The sequence below is a fragment of the Natrix helvetica genome, assembly GCF_964273705.1.
Source record: "Natrix helvetica genome assembly, chromosome: 4".
NCBI classification, from domain to species: Eukaryota; Metazoa; Chordata; class Lepidosauria; order Squamata; family Natricidae; genus Natrix; species Natrix helvetica.
This window is the reverse complement of record NC_138550.1, coordinates 80,079,798-80,103,755: the sequence shown is the minus strand read 5'-3', so window position 1 is coordinate 80,103,755 and position 23,958 is coordinate 80,079,798. Positions and strand designations below refer to the sequence as shown.

Sequence of the window (23,958 nt, the reverse complement as noted above, 5' to 3'; positions counted from 1 at the left end):
CTTTTTCAGTGCTGTTGTAACTTTGAACGGTCATTAAACAAGCAGTTGTAAGTTGAGGACTACCTGTATAACTTCTCTCAAGCAAAATTATCACTGCAAAATAAAATAAAGCAATGGCTTCCCCAAAAATGCTAATCTTACCAGCGAACAAATGTCCAGCCACCAGCCACAGATAAGAGGAAAAACACCTATTTCTACCACCACTAATAAGGACACCTGCAATATAAAAAAGCCATATAGTTTATATATTCGCAAGTGCTGAATATTGACTAAATTCATGTTTATTTTTATAATTTTCTGCCTACAGATTCAATTTTATTAAATATCTGATTTTTAAGACTGTCTTACCTTGACAACTATGTAGCACACACCAAGCAAGCGACGTGATCTCTGAAATTTTACAAGCGCTGCCACACCCTATATAATATGGTCAAAGAAATAGATATATTTGATAGTGTAATATTATTTTATGGATATGAGTGTTAATTCACAGGAAATCATTTCAGTCAATAGGACATTCTGAACCCCACACAAATAACTGTGCTTCCAATACTCCATTACAGAGGAAGCTTGATACTAATAATCTAAGAATGGAATACAATTGATTGGTCTTTTCTACCAGGGGCAGGTTCTGGCAGCCGCTACTGCTGGTTCGCTCAGGGGAGGGGCACACATACATGCTTGATGTGCACTGTGCGCGCATGCGCAGTACCACTAAAATTGCTCTGCACATACGCAGAAGCAAAAAACATGATGGCAGCGCCTATGACGACGCTGGGAGAACTGGTTCATGGATGTGGCAGGCCTGGGTCACTGCCAGTTCCAGTGACCCAGTTACTACCGGTTCAGCCAAACCAGTCCAAACCAGTAGGAACCCACCTCTGTTTTCTACCCCAAAATAGATAAAGTAAAATCTGCTAGTAGAGTGACCAACCAACGTTCAATTGTTGAAATTTATACAAGTATTTAAAAGGATACATGACTGACAATTAATGAAACTGCCAGCAGCACATAGCCAACGATGGTTGTGATTAGGCCTTCGAAGTGAGAAGCTTGAACCTAAAAACCATAAACACACAACATGTATACATCAAATAGACCACTTGTGGAAGACCTATAAAACATTGCACATACTATGGTACATTATAAATCAACCCTCAGATTTTCTATTACAAGTGTATTTCATTCCTAAATAATGTTAATTTTAACACAAATTTTAACACTAATGATGCTGATATTTATTATTAGCTGACTTTACACTACACAACTGCTTAACTATGACAGGTTGATCAAACTATTATAAACAAGATACTAGATTTATATCCTGCCCTTTTTGTAGAGAAACTCAAGTAGGCACACAGTGTTCCCTTCCTATTTTCCTTCCAGAACTGGTTGGGCTGAAAGAGAGTGAGTGTCCCAAAACCATTCACTGAACACCTACAGCAGAGGGTAAACTGGATTGAAAATCCTAATCAATATTCATTTGATTCACCACCAATAATCATAATCATCCTCCCACCCAAAGCAGCTCAGTGAAAGATTTTTATCAGGTAGAAATGTCCTTCCTCTGGCCATACCATAGTTTGTGGCTACCACTTAACATTCCCTTTCCCAAAATTCCTGGAATGTGCAGGTAATATGCATTTAAGAGGATTATTTGCTTTTCAAAAAGAAAGAACTACTTTTCTTTTGTGCTTCTGCTGAACATGGGGACAGAAAATTCTGTTTAAAAAATACATATTATGGGGAAAACTGGGTGCCCTCTCACCTATATTACAATTTTTGCAGAAAGGAAAGTTAAAGGAATCACAGATACATTCCTTCCCTATATTTTTGGTGAAAGTTGTGCTTGTATTTCTTATAAAAACCCAACACATCGGATAAAAATCAACCCTCCTTTACTCCAGGAAACCTGGGAAACCAGTAGGAAAGAAGGATGATTCAGTTCATAAGTAAAACTTCTGTGGGATTACAGCAGTGCTTCTCAATTATTTTCTGTCATGCCCCCCCTAGGAAGAAGAAAACATTTCACGCCCCCCTCCCCGCGCGACTGTAAATAGTATCATTTGTCTATAAAATTGTTATAAGTACACCTCTGCATAACATAGCACACCGGTCTTTCCTCGTCTCCCACCGTAGTCACATGCTTTCTTTCCTCTTTCCCTCTTACTTGTCTATCCTTCCTTCCACCCTCCCTTCCTCCTTCCCTTCCTTCCTGCCTCCCTTCCAGTTCCCTCCTTCCTCTTTCCCCTTGCCTGCCTGCCTTCTTTCCCTCCTGCTTATCTATGCTTTCTTCCTTCCTTGCACCTCCCTCCCTTCTGCCTGCCTGCCTTCTTTCCTCTTTCCCTATCCTCCTATCCTTCCTTTCTCCCTCCCTCCTTCCCTGCCTCCCTTCCAGTTCCATTCTTCCCTCCTTCCTTCTGCCTCCTTCCTGCCTGCTTGCCTTCTTTCCTCTTTCCCTCCGGCGTGTCTGCTTTTCTTTCCTTCCTTCCACCTCCCTTCTGCCCTCCTCCCCTTCTTCCCTCCCTCCCTGCCAGCAGCTCCTCCAGCATCCCAGCTGGAAGCAGCAGCACAACAGTCGCCGTTACCAGGGGCGAAGGGGTGGCGGTGGCAAGATCGGGCGACCGCCGCCCCTTTGTCCCTTCCCCAACAGCGGCTGTTGCGCTTCCCGGCTTGAAATGGCAGCGCTGGGGACTGCTCAGAGACTCATCAGAGCCGCGGGCTGGAGCTGTGCAAAAAGTCTGCTTGGGCTGGGGGGGGGGAAAGGGAGGGAAGCCTGGGACAGCCCGTCCTCGCCATCGCCACCCCTTCGCCCCTGGTAGCGGCGGCTGTTGTCCTGCTTCTTCCAGCCGGGATATATTCTGCCAGGCCCTTGGCGGCATCCCGGTACGAGGGGCGAAGGAGAGGCGGTGGCGAAGACGGGCGGTCCCATGCTTCCCTCCCTCCCACCCCCGCCCGAGCAGGCTTCTTGCACAGCTCCAGCCCGCGGCTCCAATGAAAATCCACAGTCCGAAGTGCTGCCACTTCCAGGCGGGATATATTATGCCTCGCCCACGCCTTCGCCGCCGTTGCACCCAGATGGAAAGGGAGCCTTCGCGCCCCCCTTTACGGAGCCTCGCACCCCCCTAGGGGGGGGCGCCCCACTATTTGAGAACCGCTGGATTACAGGATCACTTACATATTCTTCAAAGCCAAGCCCAACAATAGAGAAGTGTCCGATGTGATAGGGGCAAAATGCTAGGAGAGAAAGAAATTGGTGACAGATGGCTCTTTTTGATAAATATACATCTTAAAATTAACTGTTAGATATAACAGATGTAAATAACTGGATTTATAAATTTGCTATATAAACATGGCCCATGTTATGCCAAATAATGATTTAGTGCAAATGAAATGAAACAATTTAGTGCAAAAACCTTTTCAGCCTGTGTCTTGTTTTATTATCTGGATTAAACAATTCTGGTCATGATTAGCTGTAATTGGTTAAAAACAAGTCAACTTCAGAATTAAGCTGACCATAATTACAATTAAGTATAGTTCTCAATTCAGAAACTTGATGAATTAAAAGCAGAAATGAAAGCAGAAATATCAGCCTCTTCTAGACAACAAGAGCCATGAGTCCAAGTCTCTGTTTGGACCAATTATATTTGGGTGAAAATATAATTATTCAATAAACCAACATTTGATTAATACTATCTGGATTTTATAGATTTTGTTTAAAAAATTGCCTCAAAAGGATTAGTTTTCATAGCAAAACTATTTTTCTACGGTTTCAGTTTGCATGGATTATAATTGGCATGTATTAGAATAAAAATCAGATGCAACAAATAATGGTATGAGCACATTCATGGGTAAAAAAAACCATTTGATGCTATATGTAAAATTATAATTATGCAGTCACTAAATTGCATGCAGGCCTACTATGGAGTCAATTTTCTTTGAGAAACATAAAAACGCTATTTCTTTTCCTAGCAAAAACACATAATTAGTAGTTAAAATTCATGCAGCTTTACCATATGAGAAAATATTCTGAAATAACTGAAAATGCTGTAACTTACCAAAGACAAGTATGAATAGTGTGTTTAATGATACCACCCAAAACACATGTTCCTGAAGAGGGAGGGAAAAATGAAAAGTAACCATACAAAACTAACTGATAAGCAATATTCTCTTCTATTATGTTCTCATTCTGCTACTAATTTCTTTTCTATTTTTTCTACAATGCAATGAGGGTTTTCTGCAATATTTTTTTATCTGTAGGCTGCACATTCATAACATCATGAGAAAGGTTAATGCATTGTATGTGTTAAATTTGTATGGCTGCCCATCTCAAACAAGTGACTCTGAATGGCAAACTATCATAACATTAATTAAAAGTTATAATCACCATACAAAAAGTAAAAACGTATAACAGTTGAGTATTATTATAATTCATATATGTTAGCATAGCTAGGAAATGGACTCTTTCAGACACTTAGGACCCCAAGCCTGAGCATATAAGCAGGTCTCCAAGGCCTTCTGAAAGGCTGACAGAGATGGGGCTTTCCTAATAGCTGGAGAGAGAATGTTCCAGAGGGCAGGCAATAGGCAAAGAAGACACACCAAGGAAGACAAACATTCCTTGGCTGTCACGAGTTACAGTATGCCCATCCTGCTGGACCAGATTGGACTGGTAGAAACAACTGGGAGAAGATGGTCTCTCGGATAACTTGGTCCCAAGCCATGAAGGGCTTTAAAGGTGAAGTGCACCCAGAAACATACTAGAAACCAATGCTGTTCATGAAGTAATGGGTATTATATATGTCAAGTAATTACTATCTGTGCAGTAAATATGTCACACAAACTATTAAGTTTTTTAAAAAATCTTGGCATTTCTAAAAAGTATGTGGTATATTAGCTGACACTATATTCAAAAATTTAACGTATTTGAATTTTACTTGCTAGATCAGAATGACAGTACTAACAATATACAATTCACTTACCAAAAAAACTAGGGATCCATCAAGTCCAAGCATCTATAAACAAGAAATAATTTTGAACATTAACTAACATAGCCTATAGCATTCAAGAGGCTGCTAAGTTTTAAAGAACTGTTATTTCCCAATCTGTCCTCAACTTATTGGAAATGTGCAAAAGTTAAATTGGGTTAAAAGTGACATACCAGGAGAGTTGATACACTGTGCTCAACCATTAATTATGGTTTATAAATCCAAATGGCTGAGTTCACATATTATGCTAATGGATCGAACACTATGAATTAGTACAATTTGTACAGCTAATATATGCTGGTCTCTGACCATAGTAAAAGTTTGTTTTGATGAATCTAACATTTTTTTTACAAAGAATCAGAAATGCATATCTTCTATTGCTATTTTCAACTGGAAAAGCAGCTTCAAGGATTAGAGAAATAGCAAAAGGGAAAAGGATACTTTATAAAGTTATACTTTAAAATTTTCATACTCCAAATTGTTTCAAGACTTTTTATAAAGCATATTTTCTCTTTTAAATATGCCCTTTTTACCAACAATATTCTCTGTCTTCTCCAAACTGCTGTTTTTTTCTCTACTAAAGGGGTGAGGGGACTCTTTTATTATTATAGGTTATTTTGTATCGATTGTAATATATGTAATATTATATTTGATCAATATAATTTGGAAGCTGAAGCTGAAAAAAGGATGCAGCACAGAAACTATTCTCAATGCCAAGCAGATTGAACTTTTCAAGCTGTTCCATGACTACAAGGAAAATGCATTTCTGAATGTATAGGCCATACTCACTCTCTCCCATGTAAGTTCTTCTGCTGCTCGATCCCACTCCAATGCATTCCAATTCATGTCATCTACAGAGAGTATCAAAATATTGTTAAAGGAAAAAAAATGATATATTTGCTATAGTCTTCAAGGAGAACACTATTCATATTTGCTCCAGGCTTGGACAGTTCTAATGTGATGGTTGGGTATATTGTGATGTTATCTAGGATATGTTTGAACTTCTGGAAACAGAGGAATTGGAAAGGATTGTCTGTTCTATAAACACTGCTACTGTACATGAGATCTAGACACTTACTTCTAGCTTATTCAGGCAGGAAAGGAATGTGTGAATGACTGGATCCAAAAGACTGAATTTTCTCTTCTTGGATATGCCACCAGCATTGAAAATGTTACCCAGTTTGGATTAATGAAACATCTGACACCAACGTCAGAGAGCAGCAAGGACCCCTCATTTCAACCCTGAGCTACAAATATTCTCCTTTATTGATAAACCACCTGCCTTGAAAGAACACTCTGTCTTGAAGAAGCGATCCCTCTTTCCAGTCCTATTGGAGAATTATCATCCTATTTCCATATAATTCCCTTTGGGGAGAAAGCTGTTGAAAATGTATTGTTTTAGGTGCAGAAGATTGTTGATGACATGGATTATCTGGAGTCTTTTTGACTGGATTCAAGCCTTAGTACAGAACAGAAGCAGCACTCTTGGGACCCAGTGAGACCTAGGAGTTGGGAGCGTCCCCCTCTTGTTTCTGTTAGACTACTTCACATCCTTCATTATCACCATGATACATTATTGAACTACCTATAAGGTAAGTCTGCTGGTGGTTCTACTCAGTGCTTATTAATGGGGAGCAATTGAGCAGATAGTTTCCACCCCTGCCTGAACCAGAACTTGGTGTCTGGAAAACATGAAGGTCCACGTGGATAGAACAAACTTCAGATTTAACCTCAGAAAGACAAAGTTACTATTTATCCAGAAACATCCTGATCTGTGAACATTCCATTATTAGTTCTGGACAGAGTTGTTCTACTAATAAAGAAAGTGATCCACACTTCCGCTAAAGGAGGTAGAAACTCTGATTGGAAGCTTTGACCAAGATGCTCAGTCTACAGTGATTCATGTCATCATCACTTGTACAAATTAACTGCATTATGGTCTATAAAAGAATTTAAGTTCACAAGCTATAGTTGGAATATAAGATTGCCAAGCTACCAGTAGGTGACAGATGCTTTATAAATATTACATCAGTTCTTCAATTGCTGCATTGGTTATCACCAGCGTTCAAGTCCAATTTAAAAACACTATTTTTGATGTAGCCAATCTTATATGGTTTGACTCCAGAGGCCATTATCTCCAGATATAATCTGCCTGGTCCATGCCTGCATGCAGAGTGTATAATTAGAGACCCTATGTCCCTATGTAAATTCAAACTGTCAGAGACAGTTCTGACTTTGGCAAAGAAATAAATAAATGCAGGATAACAAGCTATACAATTAAATCGTCCTCTTATAATAACATGTAAAGAAGTACAAATATTTTGGTAACTATAAAGGTGATCCTTTCAATGTTTAGGCAGATATGGTCAGCTGTTTATCAGAATTCAATAGAATAATTATTATAATTTACTCAATTATCAGAGATGTCTGAAACTTCATTATACTTGCTGTATTGTTACCGTAATACAAAATGCACAGTGATGCTTTTAAAATATAATTGTGTTTACTAATATTATACTATCTGAAGAAAAACCAAAGTATAGTTAAGTAATCTTTGAAATTATTATTTCTTCCTAGAAAGTAACCCTTGAAATAAATGGTATACCTTGTCCTCCATTGTTTGCATCTGCTGCATCTTCAACTACAACATCTTCTTCATCTTCATTGTCTTCTTCTTCTTCATCTGGCTGTTCTTCTAGAATTTCTGGATTTTCACCTACAACTACATTCTCAGCAGGCTGGTCCACAGGCTGATCAAGTACAGCATTTTCAGCACCGGCATTTCCTACACCCTGAGCCTGAGTGCAGAGAAATCAACAAAATTTCAGTTGAACTAAGATGATGCACTGTACTTTATCAAGGAAAATTGTTCGAATATTTTAAACAGCAAATGTAGAAACAAACTTCTTTTTAACAAAGTCTTGTTGCTATAGAATAGGGATGTCAAGCAGGGATTTCATTGAGGGCCACATCAGGGTTGTGGAGTTAAGGTGGACGTGGCCAGGTTGGGCATGGCCAGCACATCACTTGTGTCAGGGGCGCCTATGGTGGCCTGAGCGCTGTGAAGGCCTCGTGTAATCCTCTGTCAGTGAAAACGGAGCCCAGGAGGGCTGCAGCCAGCCCTCCTGAGCTCCATTTTCACTGGTAGAGGCACCTTTGCTGTTTCCAGGTTGGCCCATGTGCCAAATCTAAGCACCCTGCAGGCCGGATCCGGCCCATGGGCCTTGAGTTTGACACCCCTGCTATAGATTAATATTCAGACCCAGCTGGGAGCTGATTTGGTCTAATGATTAAGGCACCAGGCTAGAAACCAAGAGACCATGAATTCTAGTTCTGCCTTAAGTTTAAAGCCAGCTGAGTGACTTTGCACTAGTCACTCTCTCTCATCCCAGAATGTCAGGCTCAGGCAATAAACCAATTCCTGCTGCAGCCAATGGATCAACACTCAGTTGTCCTGAAAAAAAAGATATCATGTATTTGCAGGAAAACACTAAGGTGAAAAACAAAGGTTGCTATAGGGAGATTCTTAACACTTCAGCACAGAGCTATTTTACAGTTCCATCTATAGTTTGAAAAGTAGATCCTAGACTGTATGTGGTCTCTGATGTTCTCTACTTTCCTTGTTTTGCATACATTGGTGTCATATTCCATGCAACCTACCAATCAGCTGAGTGTAGGCTGCAGGAAAGTGATCCCTACAGCCCATGAATTGTATTAGAAACAGGGTGTAACTGCAAAACTCCAGTCTATATTATGAGTAGAAATTTATAAGAATATACAGTATATCAAAAAGTTCCTGGCAACTTTTAAGTACATTGTTTCCTTAGGAAACAATACCCTAAACTGAGACCTAAAGAAGGAAATAACTATAATCTGATAAAGGCTGAGTATCCAAGCTTCAGATGTAGAAATTATTCTGGACTATATAGTAGTGTGTTGATATATCACCAATTTAATTGTTTGAAAACTTCAAGTTTATAAGACTGAAAGCCTCTTCCTTGATTTCACATCACTATTATACGACATTAGAATACATTGGGAGGGGAGTCTTAATTTCATATGCACAATATTTTAAAAGTGTGGAAAACCAAAATCTCTCAGTCTCGGCAACTTCCAGATATGTAACTTCAATTTGTACAATTTTCAACAACGGTCATGCTGCATAAAGAATTCTGGGAATTGAAGTCTATACATTTCCAAGCTACTAAGGTTGTAATCTGTGAAAATTGAAACAAGCCATCTGTAATGTATGATAAATGAAACAAGCCAACTTCGTAATCTATGACTTGGCTGGTTTTCTATTTGGTACATTAAGGTGAAACTCCTCTTAAAATCTGCCAGATGGCCTTATGTGACAGCTGAGAACTAAGTGTTTTGGTAATGGAACAAATATGTGTATTTGAAATGACAGACATAACTAAGGTGAGATATAGATACAAATAGGTTGCATCTTTGATTGACTAGTAAATTACTGTAAATGAAAAAAACTCCAGTATTCTAGTAGTATATACTTTGTAACAGCTAGAGGATTTCAGAGCTCTTTCCAGAAATATATTTATATTCTCTCCCTTATTTTAAATTATAGTGGGCCATTTCCAGGGCCTATTTCAAAGCTCTCCTCTTAGCAGTTCTAGAAGCATGTTCAATTATGTCTACATGCATCAAGGGAATCTGAGCTCTTAGACCACTTACTGCAAGTATCTGTTAATACTCTAAATATTTGTTGACATTCTACTGTTGAGTATCTTTAAGTATCTGTTGATACCTGTTGATGCTCTACTTAGTATCAACAGAAGTTAGAGGGATGGGAAAGGAAAAGTGCCATGATAATGATGGATTTATGGAAACCAATGAATTTCTGAGCTAGACTGGAGATTTTCCTAGCTATCATAGGTCATCCTGTTGAGGCTTTAGTCATGCTGCCAGAGTAACAACACAAGCCATTTTCATATTTTCTTCTACATGCATTTTTCAACCTAATAGAGACCATAAGGCATTGTAATATGCAGCAAAACAGCAGATGATAAAACATGCTGAACAATGACTGGAAAATATATGCTTGAGAAGTCACCATCAGGAAAAATGAATGTGTATCAGAGCATCTGATTATGTATGAGAACAGTACAACAGCATATTTTGCTTCCCAATAAAGGAGAATATGTTTTGCTTATTTTGTTGCATCTTCAAATACCCATATGGTAAAACTATTTTGCACTGAGACAGATAATATTTATTCAGAAAATGCCTGAGCCTGCTATGATAGCTTCATGAATGAACAACTTGGATGCCAAATTTCAGAGCAATTCAAGTGGGACATTCAATTCTGAAGGATCAGGAGTTGTAGGTTAAGGATGTGGACAAGATGCTTGAAACTTTGTGACGGATTATTTACTCTCAATCTGTTCACCGTTGGTGTTTTAACTGCTGGTGGAATGGCCCAGATGGTAGGTCCAGACTACAATAAATGTCATTCAATAACTATAGGAAATTAGTAGGGGGAGTCATCAGCAGAATAGAACAAAATTCCATTACAGTGTCAATGACAACATTTTTACATCTATTATATAATCAGAAAGGGCTACAAATATTTCAGTCAGTGTATGGATCATGGATTCAAGTAACTTGAATCTTCTAATAAGATTGATGAAGCGTTGTTAGCTGAAGAAATATGGTTGATCACTTCAGGCATGAATTAAAAGCCTCAACACTTGATATCATAATGCACTCTGTAAATCATCTGAAAGCTATGGATAGTATACCACATAGCTGCAAGCTTGTTCTATGATACACCTAGTAGAAAAACTGGATTAGCTACCACTTTTATGCTGAGGTTAACTTAAAAAAGTAAGTCTAGGAAATCTGAAAAAATGCCTTTTCAGATATTAGAGGCCTTGGTGGTTGTACCATAACTCTAATTTAGTTGCAACTTTGCAAGGATTGAATATGCCAAAGGAAATTAAAATTATTTTTAAATATTTATGAAATCTCACAAGAACTAACGATCCCAGGAAAAGTCTGCCATTTTTAAAAAAATGTTCTTTTATTTTAGGAGCAATGGATACCATCTGGAAGTGTTCTTGGTAACATGGAAGTAAAAAACCAGTTCTTCATTAAGATCCATATATTAATCTGCATAGGTCATTATAGTCAAAATGTATTTTAATCCTGTAGAGTGCTGTGAATTATTACATGATGAAAAATATGTAAATATTTTAAATTTGTTTTAAAAGAAAATTTGCATTTATTCATAAACTCTATTATTTCAAAATAATGTAAAACAAGTCTGAAGTTGTTTTCCCAACAGCAGAAGTAGGTAGTTCATAAAGCTGCTTACTGAAGCTCATTTCGTGGTAAACAATGATTTAGTAATATGGTTAAACATAGCCTTTCTGTGACATTTAATAAGCATAAGAAATAAAGCATCAGTGTTCAATATCATTATAAACATACCACTCTTTGGATTAACCTCAAGTCGTAAAGCTTGTGCGAGAAAAAAATGTTTTATGCAACAGATTATATGAATGAATCCAACATGTTTGATAAACACTTCCAGCTGTTTAAAGATAGGAAAAAGAAAGAGAAAAGGCTTACATGTATCAAAAAAATTCAAACTGGGAGAGTCGACCTGAAGTCCTCCAGCTCGACAGACGTGGGGCATGTGAGCTCTGAAGAACCTCACATGAACCCTATCTGATAAACTGTCTCCGAGATCCGTTTTTGGATCAGAAGCCCCCTGTGGGGAGAGGGGGGGGGTGAAGAAGGGGCAGCATCTCATCAGACCCAGAGGGAGTGCAACAGGTCCCTCATAGGTAAGAGATTTGCCCTTTGAATCGGAGCCAGGATGGCAGCATGGCAACATGACTGCACAAGAAGCTGGCTCCAGGCCAAAGCAGCTGAACAAGAGCGTGCAGAGGCGAGATGAAAGCCTGGTAAGATCTATTAACCCACAGTTATAAATCAGAATTTGGAAAAGGAAAAGAACTTTGAGAGCATAAATAATATTGATGAACAGATCGGGATTTTGGCAAAAAGAAAGAAAGAAGGGGGGAAATGGAGGGTTGAATCACTAGCCCAAAAGAGAGCCATTTGCTTGAAATAATTTGGACAGAAAGGAGAAAGAAGAGAAGTGGCAAACCTACTTAAACACACCCTACTTAAACACAAACTCTAAATTTGGTTGTGGACTTGAAAAGATTGTGTTTTTAAAGGAGTCCAGGAGCGTGAAGATTTGCTTCGTCCAAGTGTCTTTTAACTAATATATTTCAAGCAACATATTTCAAGCAACTAATGAGAACTGGAATACAACAAGGGAGAAAGATCAAGAAAAAAGCATCATCTCCTTAATGAAAACTGATAACCTAATCTAGCCTGTGTGGGAAATTAATATATTTTGAGATATTCGAGAAGCAGAAAGTACCAAGGAAAAAATAGTAACAAAATCAAGAACTGGGGAAATACGGTCTCCCCCCCCCCCTTTTTTTTTGTCTGCAAAAGATCAAGATGGCTCCAACTTCTCTTCCATTTTCACAGTAGTTGAATTAACCAAATTTAAGGTGGTCCAGAATTCTGAAATAAGATTGGTATAACTGCAATTTTGGAACTGGACATTAAGGAAGAACAAAAGACCACAATAGCTCCTGTTGCTCTTCCCCACAGCAGCTGAAGTAGATAAATTTAAGTGGACCAGAACTCTGAAATAAGAATTGTATAACTAACTGTAACTTTGGGACTCGACATTATGGAAAGGTGGGAATTTGAAGAACTACGTGAAATTGTAAAAAAATATGCATAAATCGTTAAAATCAAGCCTAAATAGAATTCTGAATTCAGAGAAGCAGGTATTTAAGGAAGAAGGGAAGGAAGTAGGGGAGAGAGACAATGAAGGGGTAGAAACGGTGGGAAATAAAAAGCAGACAAAAAATTCCATTGGACTTGGCAGTGGTATAGAGAAAATTGTAAAGGGGGGGATCTGTCCCAACAAAAATGAACAAAAAGCAGACAAAATATGTTTTGGAGATTGACAGTGGCATAAGGAAAATTGAAATAGGAGGTTACGCCCCCAAAAAGGGGAGTATAAAAGATCTTTTTGATGGAGGCTTGGGGAAAATTGAAGAGGGTGGACATGTCAAAACAAAGAAAAGGGAGAAGGCAAGAATAGAAAAGTGGGACAAAAGACTTACTAGGAAAAAATCAGACAACTAGAAATTGTTATATGGGAAAATATAAAGCTAAGATAAGGGGTTTATTTCTAAATATGATAATAAAATGGAGTTGCTGACTGAATATGATAATGGAAAGATAATTAAATAAAGGTTAATACACATAGAATATGGACAAATATGAAACCGATATGGGGAGATTGTAAAGCAGAGGTTTGTGATTCACTTTTATACATGATATTAAAGTGAGTTGCTCATTGATTGAATATGACAATAGAAGGACAATTAAGCATATATGAAACATGGACATATATAGAACTTTTAAGATGATGAACAAAGTGAGAGGTGTACCGCTTGTTATTCTATATAGTATATTAAGGGAATTGTAATGAACATTGAACAGTAAGGATTGCCATTTATAGACAATCAAGGGTAATCTAAACCAAAATATGGAAAAATTGAGAGGAAACATGAAATATACTTACAATGGGAAACTATTGAGATTTAAAGACAGAATTACAAAGTGGGGGTGTGTAAGGATGTATAATTATATAAATATAATGATGAGAATTGTAACCAGGTCTACATCTTGGCCAAAATTAGACAAGGGGGCGGGGTTAAAAGTATAATGACTATATATGTATAGTTTTTTGTTCTCTTTTTTTTAAAAAGGAGGAAAATATATGTTAAAATTAAACATGTATACTGAAAAGGAATTATAAATACATCAACATAAAATGGAGCTTTCTCAGAAACTGAAATACACCAAGTAAATGAGATGAGTGTGAAGTAGAGGAGAGAGATAAGGGAAGAAGAAAGGGATAGGAGAGAGGGCGGCGGGGGGAAGAGGACGAGAGAAAGGAGGAGTGGAAAGGGGAGAGAGGAGGAGAGAGGAAGGGGAAGTAGAGAAGAGAAGGGTGACAGAGGAAAGAAAGGAAGTAGGGAGGGGGAGGAGAGAGGGAGAAGAAAGTGATGGATAAGTACAAATATGGTATATGGAGAGCAGAAGAGCCAATAATTGTTTTTGGGAGTTAATGGTAAGATGAATTGATGTAAACATTTCATAATATAATACGATGTTGGCTATGTAATAGTATGGCCTTGGGCTTATTATAGGGGAGGGCTTATTGTTTTGGGGTTGCCGGGCGGCTGCTCCCTTGAGAACTGGCTCCCGAAGAGCAGGGCACAGCCTCAGGGGTGAAGCAGCCATGAGGTGACCAAACTCACGAGCAACCGCCCAGCAAACCCCCTCTCCAGCCTGCAGAGTGCCATTCACTGACCTAGGGGGTATCCCTAAGGCGCCAAGCCACGTGGCGCTCTGCCCGCTCCACAGCTCCCACAGCTTGGCGCATTCGGTATACCCCCTAGGTCAGTGCAAGGAGCTCTGCCCGGCTGGAGAATGGGTTGCACAAAAGCCTGTTCCGCTCCCAGCAGGCATGCCTTCTAGCCTCAACATGTCTGGCCCAACTCTCCCTGCAGCAGCTGCCGCTGCCGCGGGGCTCCGCACATAACATCTTCTCCGGTTCCAAACTCCAAAACTCGGCTGCCGAGTCTTCCAGCAGCGGCTGCTCTAGGAGTGCGCTCTGTGGTTGTGGGCTGGCTGCTGGAAGACTCTCTGTCCGGAAGACTCTCTTACAGAGAGTAACAGCAGCCAGCCTACAACCATAGAGCACACTCCTAGAGCAGCAGCTGCTGGAAGACTCGGCAGCCGAGTTTGGGAACCGGAGAAGACGTTATGCTCAGAGCATGGCGGCTGCTGCTGCAGGGAAAGCTGGGCCTGGACATGTTGGGGCAAGGGAGCAGCCACCTGGCAACTCCCCCCCTCCGGTCAGGCAGAACGCCACTCCCCAACCTAGCAGTATCCCGAAGGCGCCAAGCAATGTAAGCGCCTTTCTCCCCCCTGGCTCCTGCGGCTTGGCGCCTTCAGGATACCGCTATGTCAGTGAGCGGTGCTCTGCCTGGCCGGAGGGGGGGGGTGTTGTCCAGGGCGTTTATTTTCGGAGGTGGGCTTATATTTTTGCACATGCGAAAAATATGGCAAGGCTTTAGTTTCAGGACAGGTTGTATTTTCGGGAAAACACAGTATAAATCAAACTGAAAGTTACTGCATATAACGTAAACAGCATGTTACCTCATTCTGTTGCCCAACACCATTAATGGCTTGCTGCTGATTCTGTTCTAGCCACTGTGGTGCACCTCCATGGACAATTTGTTCACGTAACCATACAAGGCTGATAAACGCACAGAGTGTGCATGTCACAACAAAACAACCTTGCAAACAGTCTGCCAATAAATTTTCCCTGTTGAAGAGATATCCAACACATTATACAACAGTTGACATAACCGTTAGTAGAAATCACTGCTGCTGATTGCCTCTACTATCAAGTACCCATAAGGCAAAAAACATACTTTGGTAGCTTGTAATTATTTCAGCTTCAAACTATTCTATCCATTTCCTTACAAATTAGTCTGGGATTGAATAAAAGTCATATAAGTCAGCAAATTATAAACCACAAGTTTATTCTATTTTATATTAATAACCATGCTAATTATGGTTATATCATACCAATTAATATAAGAACTCCTTAGCCATTAATTTTCTACAAATAATTAATATGTATTTATTCATTTATTATTAAACTTACTGGTTGCCCATGTCACTGTGGGGCTACTTTGGACTGCTTAAAACATTAGAATGTAAAATTATAAAATATTATAATATTAATGTTAAAGTAATATTATAATAGTTCATATTTATACTTCCTAGTGGTTTTTGTATCTGACAAGTAGTGCATGAATACAGTATAAAATTGGAATGAAGACCACAAATCATTGCAGGTACCTTCCCCATATTATTGGACATTAGCATTATTAAATAATATTTCTTTTTATAAACATTTTAAACTAAACTGAAGTGATTTTTAACATCAAGTTTAATGTTTAAAGTCTGACTCTTACTTTATTTACAATTTAAAATAATGGTCTGATATTCTTTCACAATATTATTAATGTGGCTTATTAATATTAAAATATATATTAAAGTATAGTTAAAATTAGATTGATATTCAATATTAATTCACTGAGTTTTATGTATGAGTAAGCTATATATATATATATATATATATATATATATATATATATATATATATATATATATATATATATATATATATATATATATATATATATATATATATATGTATGTATAGGTTAATACTTACGTTGATAACATATCTAATGGCAGCGTCAATAGTGAGCTCACAGAGCCAGTAAACAAGCACTTGTAGATACGGCCTAAAGAGCAGAGAAAGTAAATACAATTCCTGGTGAATGTTATCAAAATATAACTGATAAGAGCATATTTGGCAGCTTCTTCAGGGTTATCTTAACCAATACTAACAATGGCAAATCTCACAGTATATCTGAGGAAATGAACCAATTCAAGCTAAAAAGAGCAATACATATGTTTCCCCATACAGCAATCTTTACCCTTTAGATTTGGATTGAGTTATATCTATGTCATGTTCCAAAACTAAACACTTAGATACTTATGGAAATTTGAATCATGTCAGACTATCCACCCAGTAACTTAATCCCTTTAGGTTTGTTTTTTATTACCCAATTAACAATAGAAAATTGCCGAAGTTTCTGGGACAATACATAATATATAAAAATTAAACCTTCATATAGCTAGTATATAGGAAATTAAGCTGCTCTATATAAAGATAGATAAATCAAAACATAAAAACTAAGATTAGCATCACAATGTGCTGCTTTCGCACAGTTTGGTCTAGTGGTTAAGGCACCTGGTTAGAAACCAGAAACTCTGAGTTCTAATTGCGCCTTAGGCATGAAAACCGGCTGGGTAACTTTTAGACAGTCATTCTCTTTTCAACCCATCTCATCTTCAGGGTTGTTGCGGGGAAAATAGGAGGAGGAAGAAGTATTAGATAAGTTCGCCACCTTGAGTTATTTTTAAAAATAATAAAGACGGGATTAAAAACCCTAAAATATAGATAAAGATAGTCTTTTCCACCACTATTTATGATTTTAGCATGACTACCAAAAAAACAGAGTAAACAATATTCTGGAATGCTTTAGAAAGCAGCTTAACACATTTAAGTGTGGCCCTGTTCTTTGTGAAAGCATTAGTAACACTTGAAGCTATATAGATTAATCTTTGAAGAATTGTGCATTCAACTCTAGCAACTGCCTTTTCTGTAACGTACAGCAATAGCAATAGCACTTATACCGCTTCATAGTGCTTTCCAGCCCTGTCTAAGCGGTTTACAGAATCAGCCTATGCTCCCAACAATCTGGGTCCTCATTTTACTGACCTTGAAATGATGGAAGGCTGAGTCAACCTTGAAATGTTATGGTCTGATTTTGCTGATAAATTCACTTCCTGAGAGGCAACTGAAAATACATTTTTCCTACTGCCTTGTACTGCCTATGTATATTGTATTACATACTTACATGCTGTAAGAGGTACAACTCCTAACCATGCAAAGGCCACAAGAGTATAGTGAAACCAGTATCGTATTGCTGTGCCAATACTTGTAACCAATCCTGCAAATATATCTTGGATTGGCAGCCGAGAAGGCATATCTGGAGAATAAACTTTAAGAAAAGGAGGAAACCATGAAACTTTTATTGTTTTAATAAAACTAATACATAACAGAACTGCTCTTAATAATGTATATGACAAAATAAACAATGGCTAAAATTAATGGGGAGAAAAACACATCAGAAAGTTCTTTTATCAAGTTGGACCATTAAGTGAATTACAGAATTAAGTATTTTTATTACTATATTTTTATATAGGCAAAGAAAAAGAAAAAAATACAAACAAAGAAATAGAGAAAGAGGGGAGCAAAAAAGAAAATTAAAATTAAAGCATCAACTGATTAAATGAAATTTATCAGCATTATTAAATTAGGTTAACATTTCCAATATTTCATTAGTTTTAAATAAGTGAATATACTGCATCATTAAAAAAATTATAAATGATTGTTAAATGCCAAGTAATAATGAATATCAAAAACAATAGGACAGTATAAAATATGTAACATTAATAAAAACAGTAGTTCCTATTCAAACAAAGAATTTATGTTCAAAGAAATCCCCATTTTGGATGTAACTCCAACTAAATCTGTATACAGATCTATAATCCAAAATCGGTTTCCAACATAATTTAAATTCTACGTCAGGTTTACTTTTGAAATACAAAGTTATTTTAGACATGGAGCAGCAGTACTGGAAGTTAATTAGTCGTTCTTCAACAGAAGAAACTGTGCCTATTTCCAATAGGAACCACAGAATATCCTTGTAGCATTTTCCCATGTACAAACCCAATATATTTTTGCAGGAGTATAGTTCACTAATATTAAATAAAATAATAATAGGTTGGAAGGGAAAATCAGCTTTTAAAATTGAAAAATGCTTTACAGCATTCTATTATAAAGTATTTTCCAAATTGTTTACAACATTGCCACAAAATATGGAACCTGCTAATTACACTTCCAACAATGTGCAGAGAATGAACTATTTTAGCAATTAACAATGGAATAATATACTAATCATAAAACCACCTATATTAGCTTTCCCTAAGCACAAAACCCAATGTGAATTTAATGTTTTTTCCCACTGAAATTCCCATTGCTACATATCAATTTTTCTGCCTAAGTTCTTCACATTTTAATTTATTACTTAGTTCGATTTCACCAACAATTTATAAATGAGACTCGGCAAATGCTCTGAATTTTGTGTTATAAGTTTTTAAATTTATCAAGACGCTTTGTAGGTAGTTCTTTTAAAATAGCAGGGTTTATTTGAAAACACTGAACACAGGTCAGATGATTTTGATCATTACAAGAAGAAAGTCTCAAAACATTTTATTTTTGTCTTATTAACAGTCAGCTCTTGCATTCTGTATAATAGTGGCTTTTAGTTTAAAAAATAGTGATCAAGCAGTTTAAGAAGCATTGCTCTATGATTAACCCAGCTACTCACAAATTCTGGGTTGTACTGGTTGCAAGAACTGGACCATCTTCCTTAGAGGCACATAATAATACAGGTAGTCCTCGACTTACAAAGGTTCACTTAGTGACCATTCAAAGTTACAATAATGGCACTGGAAAATGTGATTTCTGACCGTTTTCAATGGTTATGACCTTTGTGCCCATGTTAATGTGGTCAAAATTCAGATGCTTGGCAACTGGTTCATATTTATGACCGTTGCTGTGTCCCAAGGTCAAGTGATCCCCTTTTGCGACCTTCTGACAAACAAGGTCAATGGGGAAGTCAGGTTCACTTAACAACTGGGTTAGTAACTTATCAACTGCAGTGATTCACTTAACTGTGGCAAGAAAGGTCATAGAATGGGGCAAAACTCACTTAACAAATGTCTCACTTAACCACAGAAATGTTGGGCTCAACTGTGCTCGAAAGGTGAGGACTACCTGTAGTAATTCTCTGAAAACTATACAAATGCTAAACATAAATACCTACATAAAATCTGTCTCTATCTTTTAAAAAAACAGCATAAACAGCCTGCTTCTTATAGAAAAAACATATATGTCATAAAAACACCTCAAAACTTAGAAAGGCATATCCTCACATAAAGCCCATGAAATAGACAACAGATGTACACCATTAAAGAAAGCAAAACATATAGAAACCTATAGAAAAAGACCTACAGAAACTCAAGACCGAGGGGCCGGATCTGGTCAAAGGAGTGCTTAGATCTGGCCTGTGGGGCCTCCCTGGAAACAGCAACGGATTGGCCTGTGGTGCCTCTGCGAGCAAAAACAGAGCTTGGGAGGGCCACCATTTTCGCTCTCAGGGGGTTGCAGGTCATTGCAGCTGAAAACGAAGCTCGGGAGCCCGTTTTCTCTAGCAGAGCGCTTGGTCCACTACAGGCGCCCCTGACATGAATGATGTCAAGCTGGCCATGCTCACCCTGGCCACACCCACTCTGGCCCTCCAAGGTCAAACACAACTCTGATGCAGACCTCAATGAAATCAAGTTTGACACCCCTGGCTTAGATGGTTAGGATATCATCTGAAGACTGATAAAAGTAAGAGCAAATAAACCATGAATTGACTAAATAAATCATGATTACTTTGGATTGGGTCTGTTCAAATGATCTTGAATAAAATAAATTGTGACTTAATATTCTGTTCACTGGAGTATGAATGAAATAAAGAAAAAGAAACTTGTTTTCTTCTTGGCCTTCCTATTGCTCTTACTTTATTTCCCTTGCAGCATTTTTCCCGTGGAAAAGTACAGTAATGTTCTTCAAGATTTCCCATCATAATGAATTAGAGGCTTGCAAATGAAGTAATTATCACTTAATTTTTTACCACATCTAATGGCTTAAATGACTCTAATAACTAATGACTTTAATTATAAATTGGTTAAAACCAATATGACTTCTTTATGTAAGTGCCACAGTGTTCAAAAATTTTTATCTTTGTGACACATCACATAATACATGTTAGAAAATATTTGTTATATATTTATGTATCTATATTTCTTAGTAGAAAGATTGCTTGAAAAGAGAATTATTTGGCATGTATATTCTGCCTCCTTGAGCTAAGCCAAAGCAGTGTAGTGGTACCTTTGTATTCAACTGCTTTGAAACTCATAGAATTTGGTACTCAACGCATTTTGACATGAAAATATTGTCCCAGTATTCATCATTTGTTTGGTACTCAATGCCCAAGCTAAAACATGTCAGTGTCAGCTTCTTTGTGTCTCAATATATTATTCCTTATGGGAAAAATTTGCTTGGTACTCATCATTTTTGGTACTCATTGGAGCCTCATTGGAACCTCCGAGAACCAATTAACTGAGTACCAAGGTACCACTGTAACACCATTTATTCCAAGGAACTGCACAGCCTTGGTTGAAATGAAGCCAATTACAACAACACATGTAATTTCACTTCTTGGAAGCAATTATTTGAATTTTCCAGTCTGGCTAAATAATCCCTTACAAGAAACATAAACCTTAGAATAACTATTTCATGAACACATAGTATATATTCATGTCATATACTTACTTGGTGTGAAAGCAAATCTGTGTTTACATAATTCACAGTATTCTTTTCTGCTGTGTTTGAGCCATTGGACTAAGCTGCAATTAAAATATATGGTAATAATAAATTTACAGTGTTAGAAAAAAACATAATATTCAAGAGAGAAAGTATCTAAGAATTTTTAAAAAGGAAAATAGTAATAAAATATATATTTTAATAACTCAATTTATATTTTATAATTTAATTATGATATAAGTACTGATTTTCTTCAAATAGTGTATTTTTCAGACTATAAGATGCATCGGACTATAAGATGCACTTAAATTTACAGGAGGAAAACAAGAAAAAAACAGTTTTTGGCCTACACGTGTCTCATTTTCACCCTTACCAGCCCCCAGAAGTGCTGTGCAGTGTTCCATATGGCCCGTTTTTGCTAAAAATGTTTTTGGTGAAAACAGGCGGTGCAGAGTACTGCACAGAGCTTCTGGGGGCCGGAGAGGGCGAAAAATCAAAGCACAGAGGGCTTGGGAACACCAAAACGCCCATATTTGGTCTATAAGATGCACCTAAATTCTCACCCACTTTCGGGGGGGGGGAGATGGGTTTTATACTCCAAAAAATACAGTACTTTTGTTAAGAATGAGTGTTTTTGAATTGAATAAGCAAAGCATTGGGCAGTGCTGCTTAAAGCAAAGTATTAAAAGTATGTTTAAAAATATAAATGATTGAGACATTTTGGTTAACTTGAGATACAGTTCTGCTTAAAAAAATCAGTTTGTAAATCTGTTTGAATTTAAAAATGGGTTTGTGAAGCTATATTGAATCTTCAATATTTCTGAATAAATATGAACTAAGAATGTGATACAAGCCGTCAAATAAACAAAATCATCCCAAGAACAAGGTGTGTAATATTTCTCAAAAAAACCCAAACTAACATCCAGGGATCTTTCTTGCCTTGGCAAATATCAGTGTTCATGTATCGAAAAAATAATGGGGTGTGTGGCAGGGTTGCAAGGAAAAAGTCACTACACTCCCGAAAGACATTGCTACCCATCTATAGTTTGCGAAAGGCCATTTAGACAAACTAGAAAGCTTTGGAAGAACGTCATGCGGACAAATTAGACCAAACTAGAATTTTTCTGCTTAAAACTTTTAAGCAAAATTACATTGATAAAATAAACAAATTAGGGCATAAAATAAACATAAATATTTAAGTATAAGTATAATCTTTATTGTCATTGTACTTAAATACAACAAAATTGGTTGAAATGCATTTATAAGCAAAATAGAGGCTCAAAATGCTTACTGTTATGACTATTTTTGTTTTGAAAAATGAATTCTTCTATGGTAACAAACTACTGTTTTAGATCCCACTAAAAACTACTTCTATAACTAATGCTATGTACACCAGAGAAATGACCAAGCCTGCACTTCAATACCGGCCAACGTAACTCGTGGCAAATGTAACAAAATGAGAAAACAGAATGTAAAAAAATGAATATAATGGAAACTTTTATTACAAAATGTGTAATGCCCATTAATCATTAATATATACTGCAAAAGACATTTACAGAATTCTTGCATTTTCAATGATTTAAAATGTATAAACAGTTTGAATTCTGATCTCATATTCAGAATATGTTTTTATAATTAACATTTTCACATGTAAAAAAATATTTAGCCTTTTAATAATATTTTTTTCTTTAGTTTCTTGTAGGAAGCTTTTAAAGCTTTCGTTTTGAAATGATAGGAACAAAAACTCTTGATAAAGCTCCTGCTGGTAATATCAAAAAGAGCTTTTAGCTAAGGGTAATCCACAATGGAAATGAAGAAAGGGTTTGCAGGTACAGTAAAAGATTAATTAATTCATCTGTAAGAAGGAACTCCAAAATCAACTTAGAAAGTATTCAAAACATGAAACTATACAAAGGAATGAAGTAACTTAGATATTCATAAAGGACATCGTTAAAGTAATTTTATAACCCACTAAATGACAGGATTATTTCTAGCAAAATTAGTGGATATTCAGTGAACATAAATGTTAAACAAGTGTGAGCTACCTGTACAATGTAGCATACTATAGGTGCAAGAGTGAAAGACACTGAAGAATTTTAGGGCATGCTGAAAGAGGTGCTGAACACATCACCAGAAGGATGTATGATTAGTTATTTCCAATCATAATTGATGACTGAAAATGTTGGGAAAATAGAGGGTCCTAGAATTATTTGAAGATCTTGATTAAATAGATTCAATAATGCAGGAGAAAGAATTTTGTGAAAAAAAATCTTAATATCAATAACTACTTTAACTCTACAACTATTATTTTATTATTTCCTAGAAAAATACTATAATCAAATAAACTACCTAATAAGGAAACAGAAGATGGAGAACTGTCACGGTCAGTCGTGTAGGTTTGACTTAAGAAATTAAAGTGAACCAGCAAGATTTGACTTGAAGTGTATATAGTAAAAATATAAATCAGATTAAGAACAGATTTTGTATACTTACCTATGTAAAAGAGAACCTGAAAATTGATGGAGAAATTATGAAAAGTGAAACAAAAAAAATTATGAAAGGGAAAAGATCCAAGTGAGTTCCAACATCAGTTATCATGTAGGGCAAAGATGAAGATAAAGAACTTGGACTATGATGCATTGAATGCAGACTTTCAACATCAATCAAGAAAGTCAAAGGAAAGCTATCTCAATTTAAAACATCAGTAAACACATGAAAATGCCAAGAAAAAAGGGAAATTGTAGGAACATTTGT

At 36.9% G+C, this 23,958-nt stretch overlaps 1 protein-coding gene across 4 annotated transcripts in view; it reads right to left on the bottom strand.

Annotated features, from left to right (window-relative positions):
- Positions 1 to 23,958, bottom strand: part of MARCHF6 (membrane associated ring-CH-type finger 6) — a 115,730-nt gene that overhangs the window by 21,449 nt on the left and 70,323 nt on the right. For 3 of the 4 annotated variants that reach the window (XM_081953378.1, XM_081953380.1, XM_081953381.1), the window contains exons 3-14: positions 21,214 to 21,287; positions 17,624 to 17,767; positions 16,369 to 16,441; positions 15,279 to 15,447; positions 7,594 to 7,786; positions 5,778 to 5,839; positions 4,983 to 5,015; positions 4,059 to 4,110; positions 3,179 to 3,237; positions 979 to 1,059; positions 349 to 417; positions 142 to 216 (exon numbers count right to left, since the gene is read on the bottom strand). In XM_081953378.1, coding sequence (XP_081809504.1) covers positions 142 to 216; positions 349 to 417; positions 979 to 1,059; positions 3,179 to 3,237; positions 4,059 to 4,110; positions 4,983 to 5,015; positions 5,778 to 5,839; positions 7,594 to 7,786; positions 15,279 to 15,447; positions 16,369 to 16,441; positions 17,624 to 17,767; positions 21,214 to 21,287 — 1,084 coding nt within the window. The remainder of the gene's footprint in view (positions 1 to 141; positions 217 to 348; positions 418 to 978; positions 1,060 to 3,178; positions 3,238 to 4,058; positions 4,111 to 4,982; positions 5,016 to 5,777; positions 5,840 to 7,593; positions 7,787 to 15,278; positions 15,448 to 16,368; positions 16,442 to 17,623; positions 17,768 to 21,213; positions 21,288 to 23,958) is intronic. The other variant, XM_081953379.1, reaches the window with a different exon arrangement.